General features: G+C 38.7%; 1 protein-coding gene across 2 annotated transcripts in view; it reads left to right on the plus strand.

The window, feature by feature from the left end:
• Positions 1-18743, plus strand: part of PLPPR5 (phospholipid phosphatase related 5) — a 148709-nt gene that overhangs the window by 44441 nt on the left and 85525 nt on the right. For both annotated transcript variants that reach the window (XM_044944651.2, XM_044944652.2), the window contains exons 2-3: positions 2720-2852; positions 8740-8990. In XM_044944651.2, coding sequence (XP_044800586.1) covers positions 2720-2852; positions 8740-8990 — 384 coding nt within the window. The remainder of the gene's footprint in view (positions 1-2719; positions 2853-8739; positions 8991-18743) is intronic.

Below are 18743 nucleotides of genomic sequence, written 5' to 3' on the forward strand. Positions count from 1 at the left end.
ACATTCAGAGAATTGAGGTGAGAGCGTAACTCCAGAAAAGAAGAATGAGACTGAGAGAATGGTTGCCTGGACTCCTGAGACATTTCCAACCCTGGACCCAATCCTGTGCGTTACAACACTAGGTTCTGAGATAACCCGCCAACCTTAGATTAAATTCCCTATTCTTCTTAATCCAGTTTGATTGGGATTCTTTCAGTGGTTCAGGTGGTGATAAATCTGCCTGCAATGCAGGAGACCTGGGTTCAATCCCTGGTTTAGGAAGATCCCCTGGAGAAGGGCATGGCAACCACTCTGGTATTCTTGCCTGGGAAATCTCATGGACAAAGGAGCCTGGTGGGATATACAGTCCACAGAGTTGCAAAGAGTCCGACACTACTGAACAACTAACCCACACACACTTTAGTGGTAGCCAAATAATATTGACCTTGACTGTTTGTCAGGTATGCTCAAGACATAAACAGAAAACTCAGAAAAGTGCAATGTGCAGAGATACAGACAAGCAAGAGGTTATCATTAGGAAAACTCGGAAGGGTAGCCTGAACAAGGCAGCTTTTAGTCTGGTAACTGGAAATGGGTAAGCAAGTCAGAAACTAAGCACACAGAGCCTGGTTACAGGAACTAGGATATAGGGTAGAGCCTTCACTGCAGGAACAAGGCAGAAAATGTTGGTTATTAGGAATCAAGTAAAAGAGGCAGATGAAGACCTCTGATCTAGCGAGGATGAATTAATTCATACACTCAAAATTTTTGGGTGTCTGCTACAGTCTAGGGACTGTAGTGTGTTAACAGACTGAGCTCAGGGTTCAGTGTACTGTGGGATGGAGCCAACCTGTCGGTGGAGACACCATGATACCTGCCCTGCAGAGGAGGAGGCTCAGAGGGCAGAATCAGAGCACCAGTCAGCTGATTATGTGGAGTGGATGATAGAATGTTAGAATTTGAAACATTCTGGACAAAAGCAGAGATATTACTTTGCCAACAAAGGTCCATCTAGTCAAGGCTATGGTTTTTCCAGTGGTTATGTGTGGATGTGAGAGTTGGACTGTGAAGAAAGCTGAGCACTGAAGAATCGATGGTTTTGAACTGTGGTGTTGGAGAAGACTCTTGAGAGTCCCTTGGACTGCAAGGAGATCCAACCAGTCCATTCTGAAGGAGATCAGTCCTAGGTGTTCATTGGAAGGACTGATGCTGAAGCTGAAACTCCAATACTTTGGGCACCTCATGTGAAGAGTTGACTCATTGGAGAAGACCCTGATGCTGGGAGGGATTGGGGGCAGGAGGAGAAGGGACGACAGGATGAGGTGGCTGGATGGCATCACCGACTCAATGGACATGAGTTTGAGTGAACTCCAGGAGTTGGTGATGGACAGGGAGGCCTGGCGTGCTGTGATTCATGGGGTCACAAAGAGTCAGACACGACTGAGAGACTGAACTGAACTGAACTGAACTGGACAAAACAGACTTGGGAAAAGTTGAAACTGAAAACTCAGTAACTTTCAAGGAGAAGCAGAGAGGAAGGTAGGCCATAAAAAAGTGATTCAGAACAGGAGATAAGATGTCAGACACTCAGCTTGTCTATTTGTCAGTGTTTCCTAGGGCCCTGGTGGCAGCTGATGAACCTGTAAAAAATACCTCTTGTTCCTTTTTAGGCTGAATGAACTGTTTTGTCACAAACCTGCTCTACTTTGCCAAAGTTAAAAACTTCAGGAGGATTTGGAAAGCTTTAGACTCTAGCCTTTCCTAATTCAGTTGTGCCTCACCAGACAGAAAAGACTAGATTCCTTTAAATTAATTCAGCTCAACATCTTCTGGTTAAACCTTGAACCCTCACATACTTGTAAGAAGAAATATAGTAGAAGAAAAGGAGACAGAAGGAAGGATAAAAATTCAGAGATACCTCATGATCTGTTGCATATAGCTATTGGGATACATATTGGGATAAAATTAAGTCAAACACTTGATCTCCTGTGATCTCTTTGTCTACCTCCCACTTTGAATTTTGAATATCTTGTAATCATAGATATTGCTTTTCACAAAGACCCCAAAATCACTTCTCCAGTGGGTGTCAGGGAGTCCCCATATAGTCTTATATTTAACCTTGATAAGATGACGTAAAAAGTAACCTAAACAATGAAACTAGGAGATGTGCTATTGGCTCTGGTTTCTTTTCTCATAATCTTATTTCTAGTATGGTTGTTCATGGTATTAAATTGAGTCAAAAAGATTGAGGACTGAGTCAGAAATTTCTGTCTGGCTTGTGATTGGCCTTATGGGGAGCAAATTGTTTAACCTCCTCAAGCTCTAATTTCCTCATCAATATTATTATGACACATGACACTTGCTTTAGTACCTTGCTGGGTGATGTTTTTTAATTGGGGTATAGTTGCTTTATAATATTGTGTTAGTTTCTGTCATACAATGAAGTGAATCAGTTATATGTATACATATATCCTCTCCTTTTTGGACCTCCATCCCACCCCACCCCCTACCCCATACCATTATTAATTTCATACATTTTTGAATTAAGAGAAATGTGGGTTTTATATATATGGGGGGAGATTATAATAAAAAGGTTTGGTCAACCAAATATGGTTCAGCTTTATATTGAGATTGTTACCACTCAAAAGAACTCCTTTTTATTCATTTTTTAAAAGTAGAAATATTCTGCATTTATTCTGGTTAAATTCTAATATTCTTTTATCTTTTATTTCCTTGCAAGATAATAGTTGGAGAAACTGCTGTGTTTTGCCTACAACTGGCCACAAGGGATTTTGAAAACCAGGAGAAAACTATTTTAACTGGAGACTGTTGCTATATAAATCCACTGGTGAGGAGAACTGTACGATTTCTTGGTATGTGTTCACTGAATTGTTTTTATTGTTTCTGAGATAATGTTTATGTATAAGCTAACCTTTAAAATGACCAGCATTTTAACTGTTTGAAAATATTAGGTTATATTTTCTGTGAAATGTGTCTATTTGGTTTTAAAATAAACACTTCATATTATTTTCTCTCCTGTTCTGCAAACTCCACTTCATGGTGTCATTTCCACATTATTTTAAGGGAAAAAAAATCCCACCACACTTGGATATTTAATATTCTGAAAGAAATTAAAAATTATGTAAATAAAAGAAATGGTTTAGTGTTTGTTAAATTTCAGAAACAATGCTTAGGTAGAAATGATGATCTAGGTTGATTACTGAATGTCACAAAAGACAAAAAGAATAGCTGAACAAATAAATGCTGTATTTGTTAATTATAATAAGTATCACTCCATGAACTACTTCTCAATTGTTGCTTTTTTTTTGTAATACCAACAAAATTGTATTGGTGATTTTATTAAGGGACAAGATTTAACGATACTTTAAATCTCAGATTCTAGCACTAACACATATGAATATTGATAAATTACTGAAAATCATCTCAATCCAATAGACATTTGGCCAAGGCAAGTTTTTAACTGAACAATTAAACTTAATATAGATTATTATTTCCTGGCTTTATCAAATAAGAAAAAATACAACTGTATATATTAAACAACATTTAGGATAAATTCTTATTAGTATTAAGATTAAGGATACTATAACCCTTCGATGTTTTTCTCATATTGATGGGATCAAATGACGACTGTGGAGATACTGTGCTTCAGTTCAGTTCAGTTCAGTTCAGTCGCTCAGTCGTGTCACACCCTATGTGACCCCATGAATTGCAGCACGCCAGGCCTCCCTGTCCATCAACAACTCCCGGAGTTTACCCACACTCATGTCCATTGAGTCAGTGATGCCATCCAGCCATCTCATCCTCTGTCATCCCCTTCTCCTCCTGCCCCCAATCCCTCCCAGCATCAGAGTCTTTTCCGATGAGTCAACTCTTCGCATAAGGTAGACAAAGTATTGGAGTTTCAGCTTTAGCATCAGTCCTTCCAAAGAAATCCCAGGGCTGATCTCCTTCAGAATGGACTGGTTGGATCTCCTTGCAGTCCAAGGGACTCTCAAGAGTCTTTTCCAACACCACAGTTCAAAAGCATCAATTCTTCGGCGCTCAGCCTTCTTCACAGTCCAACTCTCACATCCATACATGACCACTGGAAAAACCATAGCCTTGACTAGATGGACCTTTGTTGGCAAAGTAATGTCTCTGCTTTTGAATATGCTATCTAGGTTGGTCATAACTTTCCTTCCAAGGAGTAAGCGTCTTTTAATTTCATGGCTGCAATCACCATCTGCAGTGATTTTGGAGCCCCCCAAAATAAAGTCTGACACTGTTTCCACTGTTTCCCCATCTATTTCCCATGAAGTGATGGGACCAGATGCCATGATCTTAGTTTTGTGAACACTGTGCTTAGATCACCTAATCTATATAAAAGCCCATTAAAGACTAATCAGATGTCATCATGACTTTAAAGCTCTCTGGAGATGAAAGGTCTTCATATCTAAGAGTGTTCTTTTTATTGCCATCCACTTATATATCCCAATAGCTCTCAGTTATACTGTTGAAGGGATAACTTTTACATAAAACTTAGAAGTTATATTTGTCACATACATCAATACTGTATTCTTGACTCATTTAATCTTTGCATGAGAATCATTTAATAACAAAATAAGCAATAATATACTCAGAACTGAAATGTTTTTGATGAAACTGAACCTTCCTAAATTCTGTTAAATTATATTATGCCTACTTAAGTAAAATTTTTTTTATTCATTTGCACCCATATTTCCAAAGAATATGCAGGCATACCTCCTAAGATATTTGAGCCCAGTTCTAGACCTCCACTTAGTTCTTGAACCCCTCAAAATCATCCATGAGGGTTGAAGTCAATTTCTTTCAAACTCTTATTAATGTTAATATTTTAACCTCTGCCGATGAATCATGAATGTTCTTAATGGTATCTAGAATAGTGAGTCCTTTCCAGAAGATTTTAAATTCCCTTTGTCCAGAACCATCAGTGGAATCCCTATCTATGGCAGCTACAAATTTATGAAATGTACTTCTTAAATAATAATGTTACTAAAACCAAGCTCACTCTGGTCACTGTACAACATGCCAGTTAACCAAGAAAGCAAGTGTTGAGGCAAGGAATATGACTTTATTTGGAAAGCTGGCTGACCAAGAAGATGGCAGACTAATATCTCAATATTACCATCTTACTGGAGTCTGGGTGCCAACGTCTGTTATAGAACAGAGAGGGAAAAGAGGTGAGAAAGTAAAGTAAAAAGGTATTTATCTTGCAAAATAGGGGATATGTTAATTTCTTCTTCTGTGCAGCCATTCACAGGTGGACTGGGTCAGACTGTCTCTAATAAAGGCAGAGGGGTAGGGTTCCTGGAGACAGATCATTACGTGTGATATAGTAAAAAAAAAAAAAAAAAAAAAAAAAAAACAATGAAAAGTGAAGATTAAAATCAAAGAAACAGATCCAACATGGAGTCAGAATTGGCTCTTCCCTGCAACAGTAAGACTTAAAAATCAAAAGTCCTCCTTGATCCATGACCTGCAGAATGAATGTTGTGTTGGCAGGCATGAAAATAACATTAATCTCATTGTACATCTCCATCAGAGCTCTTGGGTGACCAGGTACATTGTTAGTGAGCAGTAATAACTTGAATATTTTTTTCTAAGCAGCAGGTTTTAACAATGGGCCTAAAATATTTAGTAAACCATGTTATAAACAGATAATCTGTTGTCTAGACTTTGTGGTTCCATTTATAGAGCACAGGCAGAGTATATTTAGCATAACTCTTTAGGACCCTAGACTTTTCAGAATAGTAAGTGAGCATTGGTTTCACCTTAAATTCACCAGCTGCATTGGCTCCAAAGAAGAGAGTCAACCTGTCTTTTGAAGCTTTAAAGCCAGGCATTTTCTTCTTTCTAGATCTTAAAGTGCTTGGTGGCATCTTCTTCCAATAGAAGGCTGTTTTATCTACATTGAAAATCTGTTCTTTAATGTAGATACCTTCATTAATGATCTTAGCTAGGTCATCTGAATAACACTGCAGCTTCTGTATCAGCACTTGATGCTTCTTCACCTTGTACTTTCCTGCCATGGAGATGACTTCTTTCCTTAAACCTCATGAATCATCCTCTGCTAGCTTCTATTTGAACTTTTCTTCTGCAACTTACTCACCTCTTTCAGCTTCTGTAGAATTGCAGAGTTAGGACCTTGCTGTGGATTAGGCTTTGTCTTAAGGGAGTACTGTGGTTGATTGGTCTGTCTGTTACACTTTCTTATAATTTGTGTGTTCACTGGCATAGCACTTTTAATTTCCTTAAAGAGCTTTTTCTTTGCATTCATGACTTGGCTAAATGGCACAGGAGACCTAGCTTTCAGCCTGTCTCAGCTTTCGACATGCCTTTCTCATGGAGCTTCATCCTTTCTAGCTTTTGATTAAGGGTGAGATGTGTGACTGTTCCTTTCACTTGTATATTTAGAGGCTATTATAGGATTTTTAATTGGCATAGTTTCAATAATATTGTGTCTTAGAGAGTAGGGAGGCTGGAGGAGAGGGAGAGAAATATAGGGGAATGAGTAGTTGGTAAAGCAGTCAGAACACACACATTTATCAAGTTCACTGCCTTATATGGGTACAGTATGTCTTGCACCCAAAGAACGACCATAGATTAGCAATAACAAATAAATCATAATGAAAAACTTGAAATATTGGGAGAATTGCTAAAATGTGACAGAGACACGCAGGGTGAGCCAATGTTATTGGAAAAATAGCGCCAGTAGATTTACTCAACACAGGGTTGCCACAAACCTCCCATTGGTAAAAAAAAAAAAAAAAAAAGTATTATTCATGAAGTCCAATAAAGTGAAGCTCAATAAAACAAGCTCTGCCTGAATGGCATAAAGTATGCATTTAAGCCTGTGCATGTTTCTTACTTATGTGATTTAAAAGATATTTAGAAGTACTTGATTTGTTTCTTATTTCCTTGTTTATCATGATTTGGATGTTTCTAGTTTACTATAATAAAAGGGAAGCTTGTAAGAAAAGCATTACTATAGACTAGGACATCACTCTTTTTTAGTGACTTTATTCTGGAGGTCACACTCCAGTGTATCTGGAGGATACACTCATGGGATCTCACTTAAATAAGTATCTTTGTAGACAACTTCAATATTGGTCTTGGGCCTGATGCACTATTTTAATTCTGAAGCACATTTGGGAGCTTTATAAATATCAAGAGACATTTCCATATCCTTATCAAATATTCCTCTCTAGACAGGAAAACTTATTATACCAGATAAAAGAATGGTTTAGTTAAATAAAATGAGTACATCTTAGCCTAGATTTCAAGAGAAGAGAGATGAACGCTTGCCATTTAGGTTCCCATGCTAGGCCATGAGATTTGAAAGGTGAGGGTATATACAATGACATTTTATTGAACTTCATTCTCTTCTTTTTCTCTGCCTCTGCCAAATTTCTGATTTTAATAACATTGACTTGTATGACTCATGGAATGCTGGTAAGATGGAAAGAAAGCTCTTCCTTGTAAATGTTTTCAATAAGGAACTAAGGTCTTTGTTTCATTGTGGTTTATATACACATGGAGCTTTGCTGTGTGCGGATTTGGGTGTTAGAACCTTTTATAATCTTACATAATACTTTGAAAATGAAAAGATAGTCATGTATCTAATCCTGGAAAAATATTTTTTCCTGCTGATTTGCAACACAACAGTCAATAATTATGTAAAGCCTTAGGAAACAAACAATCCAGAAATGCATGACAAAGGAAAAAAGCATCTAATTATCATAATAGAATTATATGCCTTTTTAATGAACCAGCTGTTTGGGAAGTAGTATTTTGGTATAGTTTTAAAATGTCCTTGATGGATTTTATTATCAAAAATTATAAAAGAATGGATTTCTTTACATTAATACCACATCCTTGTAGATTGTAGCTGGAAGTTTGACCATGACGCCAAAGAATCTGTTTTGCCTTTCTTACCTAAATAGAGAGATAAGTTTTGGCATTAGTGGTCAATTATATTGAATTTAGAAAACAGTTTTTGTTTTTGAGTAAATTGACATATTCCTTACGAAAGGGGGGAAATTTATGTACTTAATTTTTTATGTTCAGGTAAACAAAGCAAGTAAATTTTAATATTGTGAAGATAATTTAAAAATTATAATCTAATTGCTTTATTATTTACTAAATTGTCCCAAACTTGAGAAATTGAAACTCAGTACATAAAAGATAAGCTGGGACTTAGCAGTTACATGATTTTTTAAAACTGATGGCCTAGGATTTTGCTAATTGGCACCTCCAGCTGAGTTAATATTAGTTAGAATGGGCTTAAGAGGTATAATTAAAGGGAGATGACTGGTCTGTATTATGTTAGTAAGATATTCAAAAATAGGGAAAAAAGAAAAATTGCTAACATTAGTAGAAGGTGATAGACTGAACCCTCTCAAGGGAAACACGTTTCCATTTAAAAAATCACGTTACCCAAACACAGTCTTAGAATATATTTTCTTCTTTTATCTTATGTCTTATAAACCTGCCATGCATAAAAATGTAGCCAGTGGCAGACAACTCAATATGTTAAATAATTTAACACTCCTACTACTTCAGAAAGCAAAGGGGGAAGCTGGAGGGAGTGAAATGGAAGGAACCATATGTATGGACGTGTATGAACTATTCTGTAGTTTCTAAAATATTTCCATGTTGGTTTATTGTAAACTGAACCACAACAAACCAAAGGGTTTAAAATGGTGTGTTTTTCTTCCTCAGGAATTTATACATTTGGACTGTTTGCAACAGATATCTTTGTAAATGCTGGACAAGTTGTCACAGGAAACCTGGCTCCCCATTTTCTTGCCCTGTGTAAACCCAACTACACGGCACTTGGGTGTCAGCAATATACACAGTTCATCAGTGGGGAAGAAGCCTGCACAGGCAACCCAGATCTCATCATGAGAGCAAGGAAGACTTTTCCATCCAAAGAAGCGGCTCTCAGTGTCTATGCAGCTATGTATCTGACAGTAAGTAAGGATTACAAGCCATTCTTAATTTGTCTTTCTGGTAATTCTCCCAAAGTAGAAATTATTTCTCCCTGCCATAATGGAAGTCACATTAACAGTTTTCTGCAGGCCATTTAATTTATCTTTAGTAATAGCTGTTGGTACTGTGACTAAAATTAAGTCAGTTGACTCTCATGAGATTATGTGTGGGTAGTTGGTTGTATTAAAAAATATAGCCATTAGCATTTCCATTTGAGAATATGTTTGTCTTTATATTAAATAGGGCTTAATGGAAACAAATTTGTCCTATGCAGTCCTTATAAACTTATAATAGTGCAATTAAGAGAACTACCGAGGCCTCTTTGCCGCCTACTCAACTTCCAGTGTTCTCTGGTGAAGGTAGGGAAAGATGCACTCTTTTTCTAGAAAGTTCTTTTTTATTGGTAACTCTATCATCTTAGTATCTCAACCACTGTTTTAGTATTTTGTTATAGAACTAACCAAAATGCCCTTAAAAATTATACACGTTTTATTTATTCTTGAGTATTTGCCATTATTTTAGTGGTAAGAGCCAGACCGTAAGTGCAGCTGTCTTAGGACGTTTAGGTGGAAGGAAGTGGTCACCGCTGAGTGCATTAATGATGGGCAGGAGTAGGAGGAAGAGCAGCCTTGGCAGGCAGCTCTTGTCCCCAGTGTTTGTATCCATCATTCTTACCCTCTATCACCAGAGGTTGCCTTGAAGCTATAAAGTTGCACTCCAAAAGTGTTCTTTGAAGACTTTTTCTTAGCTCCAGTAAGAAGTGCAGAACATTTTTCCTTTTGGAGTTCTCCTAGTAAATGGTGCTAATAACTACTTCTGATTTCAGCTCATTGACAAGAGATCTCAGGGCCAACGTCAAGCCAAATTTGACTAATTTCTAATTGCTTGGAAAAACTCAGAATTATTTTTCCCCTCAAAGAGCTATTCGTTTATGGAAATGTTTCTAATGTTCCTAATATAAGCTTGTCAGTTTATCTCTAAAAGACAGAATATTTCCTGTGACACCTCTGCTTGATATTGGAAATAAAGATTTCTAGATAAAAGACAATTTAAGAGTGGAACTGTAGCATCCTATATAATACTCACAATGGCTGAGTCATTTTGGAGGTCATAAGGGTGTGCGTTTTAACATTTTTAAAATGTTTAAGCCAAACTAATTCTACCATTCACTTCTTGGACTTTAAAAGAAAACCTATCAGGAAAATTTTTATAGCATTAAGGACCAAATATCATTCTATCCATTTTCTCTTCTGTACAATTTTCCAGTTACAACTCTTTTCTTACCCTCATACTGCTTCCAACACTGTTCCTCTAATTGCCCCTGATTTTCTTTAGCCCATTAGTTTTGCTTTCTGCTACACATTTTAAGGTACTTCTAGACTTGTATAAAATCTTCTAATCCATGTGTGTTCTTTCTTAGTCACTAAATTGCTTGACTCTTTGTTCCAACTCCCCTAGAAGGTGGAGCAGTTAGCCTTAATATGAAGATTTAAAACTTGTATGAATCAAGAACAGTAAAATATTTTTCTTTTCTTGTCATTACATCTAAATCTTATGTTTGTATTTGTATCTGGGTATTAATTGTAAAGGTCTTCCCTGGTGGTTCAGATGGTAAAGAATCTACCTGCAATGCAAGAGACCTGGGTTTGATCCTTGGGTTGGGAAGATCCCTCGGAGTAGGAAATGGTAACCCACTCCAGTATTCTTGCCTGGGAAATCCCATGGACAAATGAGCCTGGCAGGTTATACAGTTCAGGGGGTCGCAAAGAGTCAGACGCAACTAAGGAACTAACACACATTAATTGTAAACACATCTTGTGTATAGATATGTGACCAAGCCAGTGACTTGAGACAAATTCCAGAATACTCTCAGACACCAAATACTGATATATAATTATCTTAGCACTAATATAGATTTTGTTGTGTAATCAGGGTATGCCAGTGGTAGTGAGTGTGTTGGTGTAGTGAAACACCTGGTGTTTTTATTCTGCCAAAATGGTGTGTCTGCTGGCATTTGTTTAGCAACTTCTTATCTGTTTTTTTGTTTGTTTTACCAACTTACTTAAAGGCACTTATTTAAGCTATGTCTGAATTATAAGTCACACTTCTCTAGTCTAGACTTGGGCCCAGGTTGGCACAGTGGTAAAGAATCTACCTGCCAATACAGGACACACCGGAAATACAGGTTCAATCCCTGGGTTGGGAAGATCCCATGAAGGAGTAATGGCAACCCACACCAATATTCCTGCTTGAAAAGTCCTATGGACAGAGGAGCCTTGCAGGCTACAGGCCATGGGGTCTCAAAGAGTCGGACACAACGAAGTGACTGAGCACACACGCACACACTGTCCTAGTCTGTAATAAACACTTGGAGATGTTTTAACAATAATGATTATATTAGCAAACATTTATTGAGCATGTAGTATATGCCAGGCACTAGTGCTTTACTTTTATTTATTCAGTACTTTACTAGTTCTTATTTATTTTAAAATTTCTTTATTATTTTTATTATTTGTGTAATAGTTGATTCTTTATCACTGGAGAAGGGAATGGCAACCCACTCCAGTATTCTTGCCTGGAGAATCCTATGGACAGAGGAGCCTGGTGGGCTACAGTCCCTGGGGTCGCACAGAGTTGGACACGACTGAAGCGACTAAGCAGCAGCAACAGCCCTAATGTGTGTGTGGTTAGCTGAATTCCCTCCTGGTCCTATATAACCTCTGCATCCATAAAAGTTAAAACCAGAGGTTCAGGTGGTAGATATGTTTAGAGAAAAAAAAAATGTAATAACAATCTAGCACTCAGAAATCTATCATTAAACAGCGGTTCAGACTAAAAATCAGGATTCCTGCTTGTAATTACATTGAAAGATACCGCTGTCTTTTTAACAATAGATTCTGTTCTCTGCTAACTGCTTTTCTCTCTTTTCCACCACCTCTTTGTGTGTGTGTGAGCGTGGGTGGCTGCTATGGCAACCCTGAATATAACTCCTACTGCAAATTGAGGCAGTACAGTCAGGATTGGCTGTTATATTTGAACCTATACACATGCATATATTTTCTCCAGCTTCACTGGAGACACCTTGGGAAAACTTTATAATAAAAATGTTGGGGTTTTCAACAGGAAATGCTTGCCAGAATTTTTACATGTAGATGAGTAGGAGAAAACAGCCATATTTTTAATATTCTCTGTGGAAATAGGCTTATTGCTGTATTAAGGCAGAGATATATTTGTTTATTGTGGTGAAGGTGTTATAAACATATATAAACACATAAATAAAAATAAATGAGCCCTATTAGGAAGTATGCAAATAAGAATTGAAGAGCATTTTCCTGATGCTTCTCTTTGTGGATTAGTAAATAAAATGAAGGAACTCGAACTCTCCCTTAGCATCTGACTTTAATTAAGGCTGTGGGGATAATTTGATCACTGAGTTGTTATCTTTTGCTTTTCTGAGAACTTTCAGGGAAGAAAATCCTATGCTTATTTTTGCAAATGCTGTCGGTTTCCCAGGAAAAACTTCTGGAGGTTATTTAACCTTCAACCATTAAATTTATAATTCAGTGTTGAGTTGCATTAGAATAATATTTAAATTAAGCTTTGTGGCATTTCTTTTTTTTTATTTTATTTTTAAACTTTACAGTATTGTATTTGTTTTGCCAAATATTGAAATGAATTCGCCACAGGTATATATGTGTTCCCCATCCTGAACTCTCCTCCCTCCTCCCTCCCCATACCATTCCTCTGGGTCATCCCAGTGCACCAGCCCCAAGCATCCAGTATCCTGCATTGAACCTGGACTGGCAACTCATTTCATACATGATATTATACATGTTTCAATGCCATTCTCCCAAATCTTCCCACCCTCTCCCTCTCCAACAGAGTCCGTAAGACTGTTCTATACATCAGTGTCTCTTTTGCTGTCTCGTACACAGGGTTATTGTTACCATCTTTCTAAATTCCATATATATGCGTTAGTATACTGTATTGGTGTTTTTCTTTCTGGCTTACTTCACTCTGTATAATAGGCTCCAGTTTCATCCACCTCATTAGAACTGATTCAAATGTATTCTTTTTAATGGCTGAGTAATACTCCATTGTGTATATGTACCACTGCTTTCTTATCCATTCATCTGCTGATGGACATCTAGGTTGCTTCCATGTCCTGGCTATTATAAACAGTGCTGCGATGAACATTGGGGTACACGTGTCTATATTGGAAATAAAAGCAAAAATAAACAAATGGGACCTAATTAAACTTAAAAGATTCTGCACATCAAAGGAAACTATTAGCAAGGTGAAAAGGCAGCCTTCAGAATGGGAGAAGATAATAGCAAATGAAGCAACTGACAAACAACTAATCTCAAAAATATACAAGCAACTCCTACAGCTCAACTCCAGAAAAATAAATGACCCAATCAAAAAATGGGCCAAAGAACTAAATAGACATTTCTCCAAAGTAGACATACAGATGGCTAACAAACACATGAAAAGATGCTCAACATCACTCATTATCAGAGAAATGCAAATCAAAACCACTATGAGGTACCATTTCACGCCAGTCAGAATGGCTGCGATCCAAAAGTCTGCAAGCAATAAATGCTGGAGAGGGTGTAGAGAAAAGGGAACCCTCTTACACTGTTGGTGGGAATGCAAACTAGTAGAGCCACTATGGAGAACAGTGTGGAGATTCCTTAAAAAACTGGAAATAGAACTGCCTTATGATCCAGCAATCCCACTGCTGGGCATACACAATGAGGAAACCAGAAGAGAAAGAGACATGTGGCATTTCTTTTCATATAAAATGGATAAAACTTTTTTCAGTTAAAATCAAATGAACTCCAGAATTGGAATGAGGCATAATGTTTGATGACTTTCCAGTTAACCTCATAAACCATTGAAACAAAAAGTCATAGAATGGTCTCTCTAGATCACTTCCAATTTTGACCTCAGGTTTTATGAAAATATTTTTTTTTAAAGGGAAGGGTCAACTATATTTATTAGTCTTTTTGCATTATCTGTTGCTGCTTAACAAACCACCCTAAACCTCCTCCAGAATGTGGGGAAGCATGCCCATTTTTGAAGCAGTTGACTCCATGAGACTGTCTAGTTGGGGACAGTGTTTGGAGAAAGGATTGGGGAAGGTAAAAAGAAAATCTCTGAACTGTCTTCACAAATTTGTCTTCACCAGCTGGTAAGACCTGGCTGACATCAGAAAGCCCTTCCTGTAAATCGTCCCCGCTCAGGAGTAATTTAACACTGAAATGTATAAGGTCCCTGAGCTCCAGATTTCAAATGAGCAAAATTGTGTCTGGTAGACAATACATCAAACAGTATTTATTGAGCACCTACTCATAATGTGGCTGCTATGCTATCACTTGACCACTGGTGCCACACTGATATTAGTCTTTTGACATTTCTGTTGTGAGCCTTCAGCTATGTGTTAATTGGTATTAGGCAGGGGAAGGAACTAAAGATATCTGCCAAGTAGTCATTGGGTTCCAGTATTTTCACCACCATAGACCCTTTTATGGTTTACCTTTTTCCTCCCAGCTACCACTCCTCCATGAACTCCATGTTTTCAAATGTTCTGTTTAACATAGTAACACTTTCCCATCCCAACTTAAGCCCAGATATTAAACAATGGTCCATAATAATAAAAATGTAACATGCTGTTTGAAACTGCACGATGCAGTTATTAAACTTGCATACATACAATTATTAAACAGCAAACAGTGAATGATTGAAGACACATGGGTACTCTGCCTCTTCACCATAATTTTACCTGCCTTCTGTAGGTGATACTTATATTTGGGTATTCTGTGATTGACCTATGGATTTATAGTGGCGTCTGGTTCTCTGGTTAAATCTCAAATATTCCTGTGTATTCCACATATCAGAACCACTCAGCAGCATGAGATCACCAATGTTGCCAACTCACTTAGTATAGTTCCAGCCAAAAGCAAAGAGTACTGACATTTCAGTTAGTTCATGTGGGCTTATTATGGGTAAATATACTTTTCTATTAAGCTCTTTGAAATATTGAAAAATACATCATAGAATTTCATTGATATGTCTGGGGTTTCTTAGGTGTTAGCAAACTCCAGTTTGAGGATTGCTGGCAGCCTTTGGATATTCTAATTAGCAAAATAGGACTTACTATCGTTGGGCAATATAAGGTAGCCAGGGCTCCATTATGACTTCTGTAGTCCCTAGCACATGGATGTGTACCTTCATGGGCCACTGCTGCCATTAAAAAGTATGTTCAGGCATGCTACGTAGCTTCAGTCATGTCTCACTCTTTGTGACCCTATGGACTGTAGCCTGCCAGGCTCCTCTGTCCATGGGATTTTCCAGGCAAGAATACTGGAGTGGGTTGCCATTTCCTCCTCAAGGGTGTCTTCATGACCCAGGGATCGAACTGGTGTCTATTATGTTTCCTGCGTTGGTAGGCAAGTTCTTTACCACTAGCACCACCTGGGAACCCCCTAAAATATATATATATGTGCGCTTCCCTGGTGGGTCAGCCATAACGAATCAGCCTGCCAATGCTGGAGACCCTGGGTCAAGAAGATCCCCCGGAGAAGGAATTGGCAACTCACTCCAATATTCTTACCTCGAAAATTCCATGGACAGTGGAGCCTAATGGACTACAGTCCATGGGGTTACAAAAGACTGAGATATAACTAGCAACTAAATAGCAACAACAGCATGTGTATATGTTATGACTTCATTGCTATAAAAACAAATTTATAAATAATATATGTTGAATATTTTATATATTGTTCACTTTTTCCTTCTGGTGTTAATATTAAGACAATTTCATAGGTCCCTACAAGTGTCACTCTGCCTACTGGATAAGTTTTTCCTGTGGATGGTACACACATAATCAAGTTCTGAGTGAAATATGATTGTTAATGTACCTGGTAATGACAGTGGGAGTCTCTGAGTCAGATGATACGAAATATATAGATTGGAGCAACCGGGGGATCCTTCAGCACTTTCTCTGAGAGTCCAAGAGGGAAGAGGTCACTATTGGCAAGCACCGTGGGGAGTGCTTCAGAAGTAAGTGGTACTTGGCATGGGTCTTGAAGGTGAATATGATTTGACTAGGTAAAGAAGAGTCATTTCAGGTAAGGGGACAGGGAGAGCAAGGCCAGGAGCAAAAACAGCAGATACATTTTGGAGGGACTGAGGGAGGGTACCTCTCATAAGGAGTATATGGTGGGGGTGGGATTGTGGGGTTTAAGAATTAGCAAGGATAAATAAATCAGAAAGACCTTGTAAACCAACCTGAGACTTCATGCTCGAGTTAATAGGCAAATAAATGCCATACAGAAGCAGTTCTTTAGAATGATTCTATTTATTCCAATTACTGTAAGTATATATTGAATATGTAGAATGCATCAAGCCTGTACATACTGATGTAAACTCCTCCTGAAGTTTAAAATGGTCTAATAGAGAGTAAAGTGAAAGTCGCTCAGCCGTGTCTGACTCTGCAACCCCATGGACTATCAGATCAGATCAGATCAGTCGCTCAGTCGTGTCTGACTCTCTGCGACCCATGAATCGCAGCACGCCAGGCCTCCCTGTCCATCACCAACTCCTGGAGTTCACTCAGACTCATGTCCATTGAATCAGTGATGCCATCCAGCCATCTCATCCTCTGTCGTCCCTTCTCCTCTTGCCCCCAATCCCTCCCAGCATCAGAGTCTTTTCCAATGAGTCAACTCTTCATGTGAGGTGGCCAAAGTACTGGAGTTTCAGCTTTAGCATCATTCCTTCCAAAGAACACCCAGGGCTGATCTCCTTCAGAATGGACTGGTTGGATCTCCTTGCAGTCCAAGGGACTCTCAAGAGTCTTCTCCAACACCACAGTTCAAAAGCATCACTATAAGGTAAGGTAAGTTACTTCAGTCGTGTCTGACTCTGTGCAACCCCATAGATGGCAGCCCACCAGGCTTCCCCGTTCCTGGGATTCTCCAGGCAAGAACACTGGAGTGGGTTGCTATTTCCTTCTCCAATGCATGAAAGTGAAAAGTGCAAGTGAAATTGCTCAGTTGTGTCCGACTCTTAGCAACCCCATGGACTGCAGCCTACCAGGCTCCTCCGTCCATGGGATTTTCCAGGCAAGAGTACTGGAATGGGGTGCCATTGCCTTCTCCGTCCATGGACTATACAGTCTGTGTAATTCTCCAGGCCAGAATACTGGAGTGGGTAGCCTTTCCCTTCTCCAGGAGATCTTCTTGACCCAGAGGTTGAACCCAGGTCTCCCACGTTGCAGTTGGATTCTTGACCAGCTGAGCCACAAGGAAAGCCCAAGAATACTAGAGTGGGTAGCCTACCCCTTCTGCAGTGGATCTTCCTGACCCAGGAATCAAACCAGGGTCTCCTGCATTGCAGGCAGATTCTTTACATCAACAGTAAAGAGGGAATTACAAAGAAAAGAAACTAAAAGTGAAGGGACGATTTTAAGAAGATGGTCAGTCTCAGACTTGAAATGATAACCATTTGAATTCAGTTGGTTTCCTTAAGACTGAAAGCCCTAGTGCTGATGAGACCAGAGTCAAGTGATATGAAATGTATAGATCTGAGCAGCTGTGGGACCCCTGTTTTCTCTGAGAGCACAGGAATAGGAAAATCAGATGTAGACCCAGAGCCAGTGCTCTGATGTACACCTCAGGGTTTATACACCATCACCTGCTTACTTGGGCTTCTCTGGTGGCTCAGGACAGTAAAGAATATGTGTGCAATGCAGGAGACCCTGGTTCGATCCCTGGGTCAGAAAGATCCCCTGGAGAATTCTCATGAATGACTATCCACTATAGTATTCTTGCCAGAAGAATTCCATGGACAGAGGAGCCTGGCGGGCTACAGTCCATAGGTTTGCAGAGAGTCAGACACTTCTGAGTGAGTTAACACTTTCACACTTTCACCAGCTTACTTAGATGCTATGGCTAAACGGAGCCAAGCTTTCATTTATTGAAAAGTAACAGTCTAGCACCATACCAAGAACTCTCTATGCCTTAATCTTCATAATGGCTGGAATGAAATTTGGGTATCTTCATTTTACCGGTAAGAAAACTAAGGGTGCATGCATGTGTGCATGCGTGGTCATTTCAGTCATGTCTGACTCTTACGCAGAAGCTAACTAACCTGCCCAAGCTTATTCAGCTAGTATTTGTTAGAGCCAGGACTGTGACCCAGGGTGGTGTGACGCCAGAGCCAGCATTAGGTTTCTTACATCCCACTACCTCCTGAGGTGTGCCCAGGGAACAGAAGGCAGCTGCATTTTATCTCCCAGTGCCTTACACATAGTCGGTGAAGGAAGCTAGTTCATTGATTTTCACTGAAATGTTGCACAATATGAATTAGGAAGGTTGTCAAAAAAGTATGCATTCCATAAGTTCCTGTTTTGTGTCCTATTTTCCAGGCAGCCAAGTAGCTCAAACACTAAAAGTAATATGAATGGTCATTATTATTGGACTTTAATTGTACTTTGATTGATTTTAGGTAAATGCATATTTATTCTTATGAACCTTAGTTTTGAGTATCTTATGTTCTGCGTAGTGTTTTCAGATGGTACAGAACTTTAATGGCTTTAAAAATGACAACTTCTAACTTATCTTCAACTTCTTTACAAGTACGATAGTTGACTGCATAGGCCATGCTTCATACTTATTAGACCTCCACAGTAGGCAGTATCATTTTGATGTTATGGGCCAGAAGTGTAT

The sequence above is a fragment of the Bubalus bubalis genome, chromosome 6, assembly GCF_019923935.1.
Source record: "Bubalus bubalis isolate 160015118507 breed Murrah chromosome 6, NDDB_SH_1, whole genome shotgun sequence".
In the NCBI taxonomy this organism is placed as follows: Eukaryota; Metazoa; Chordata; class Mammalia; order Artiodactyla; family Bovidae; genus Bubalus; species Bubalus bubalis.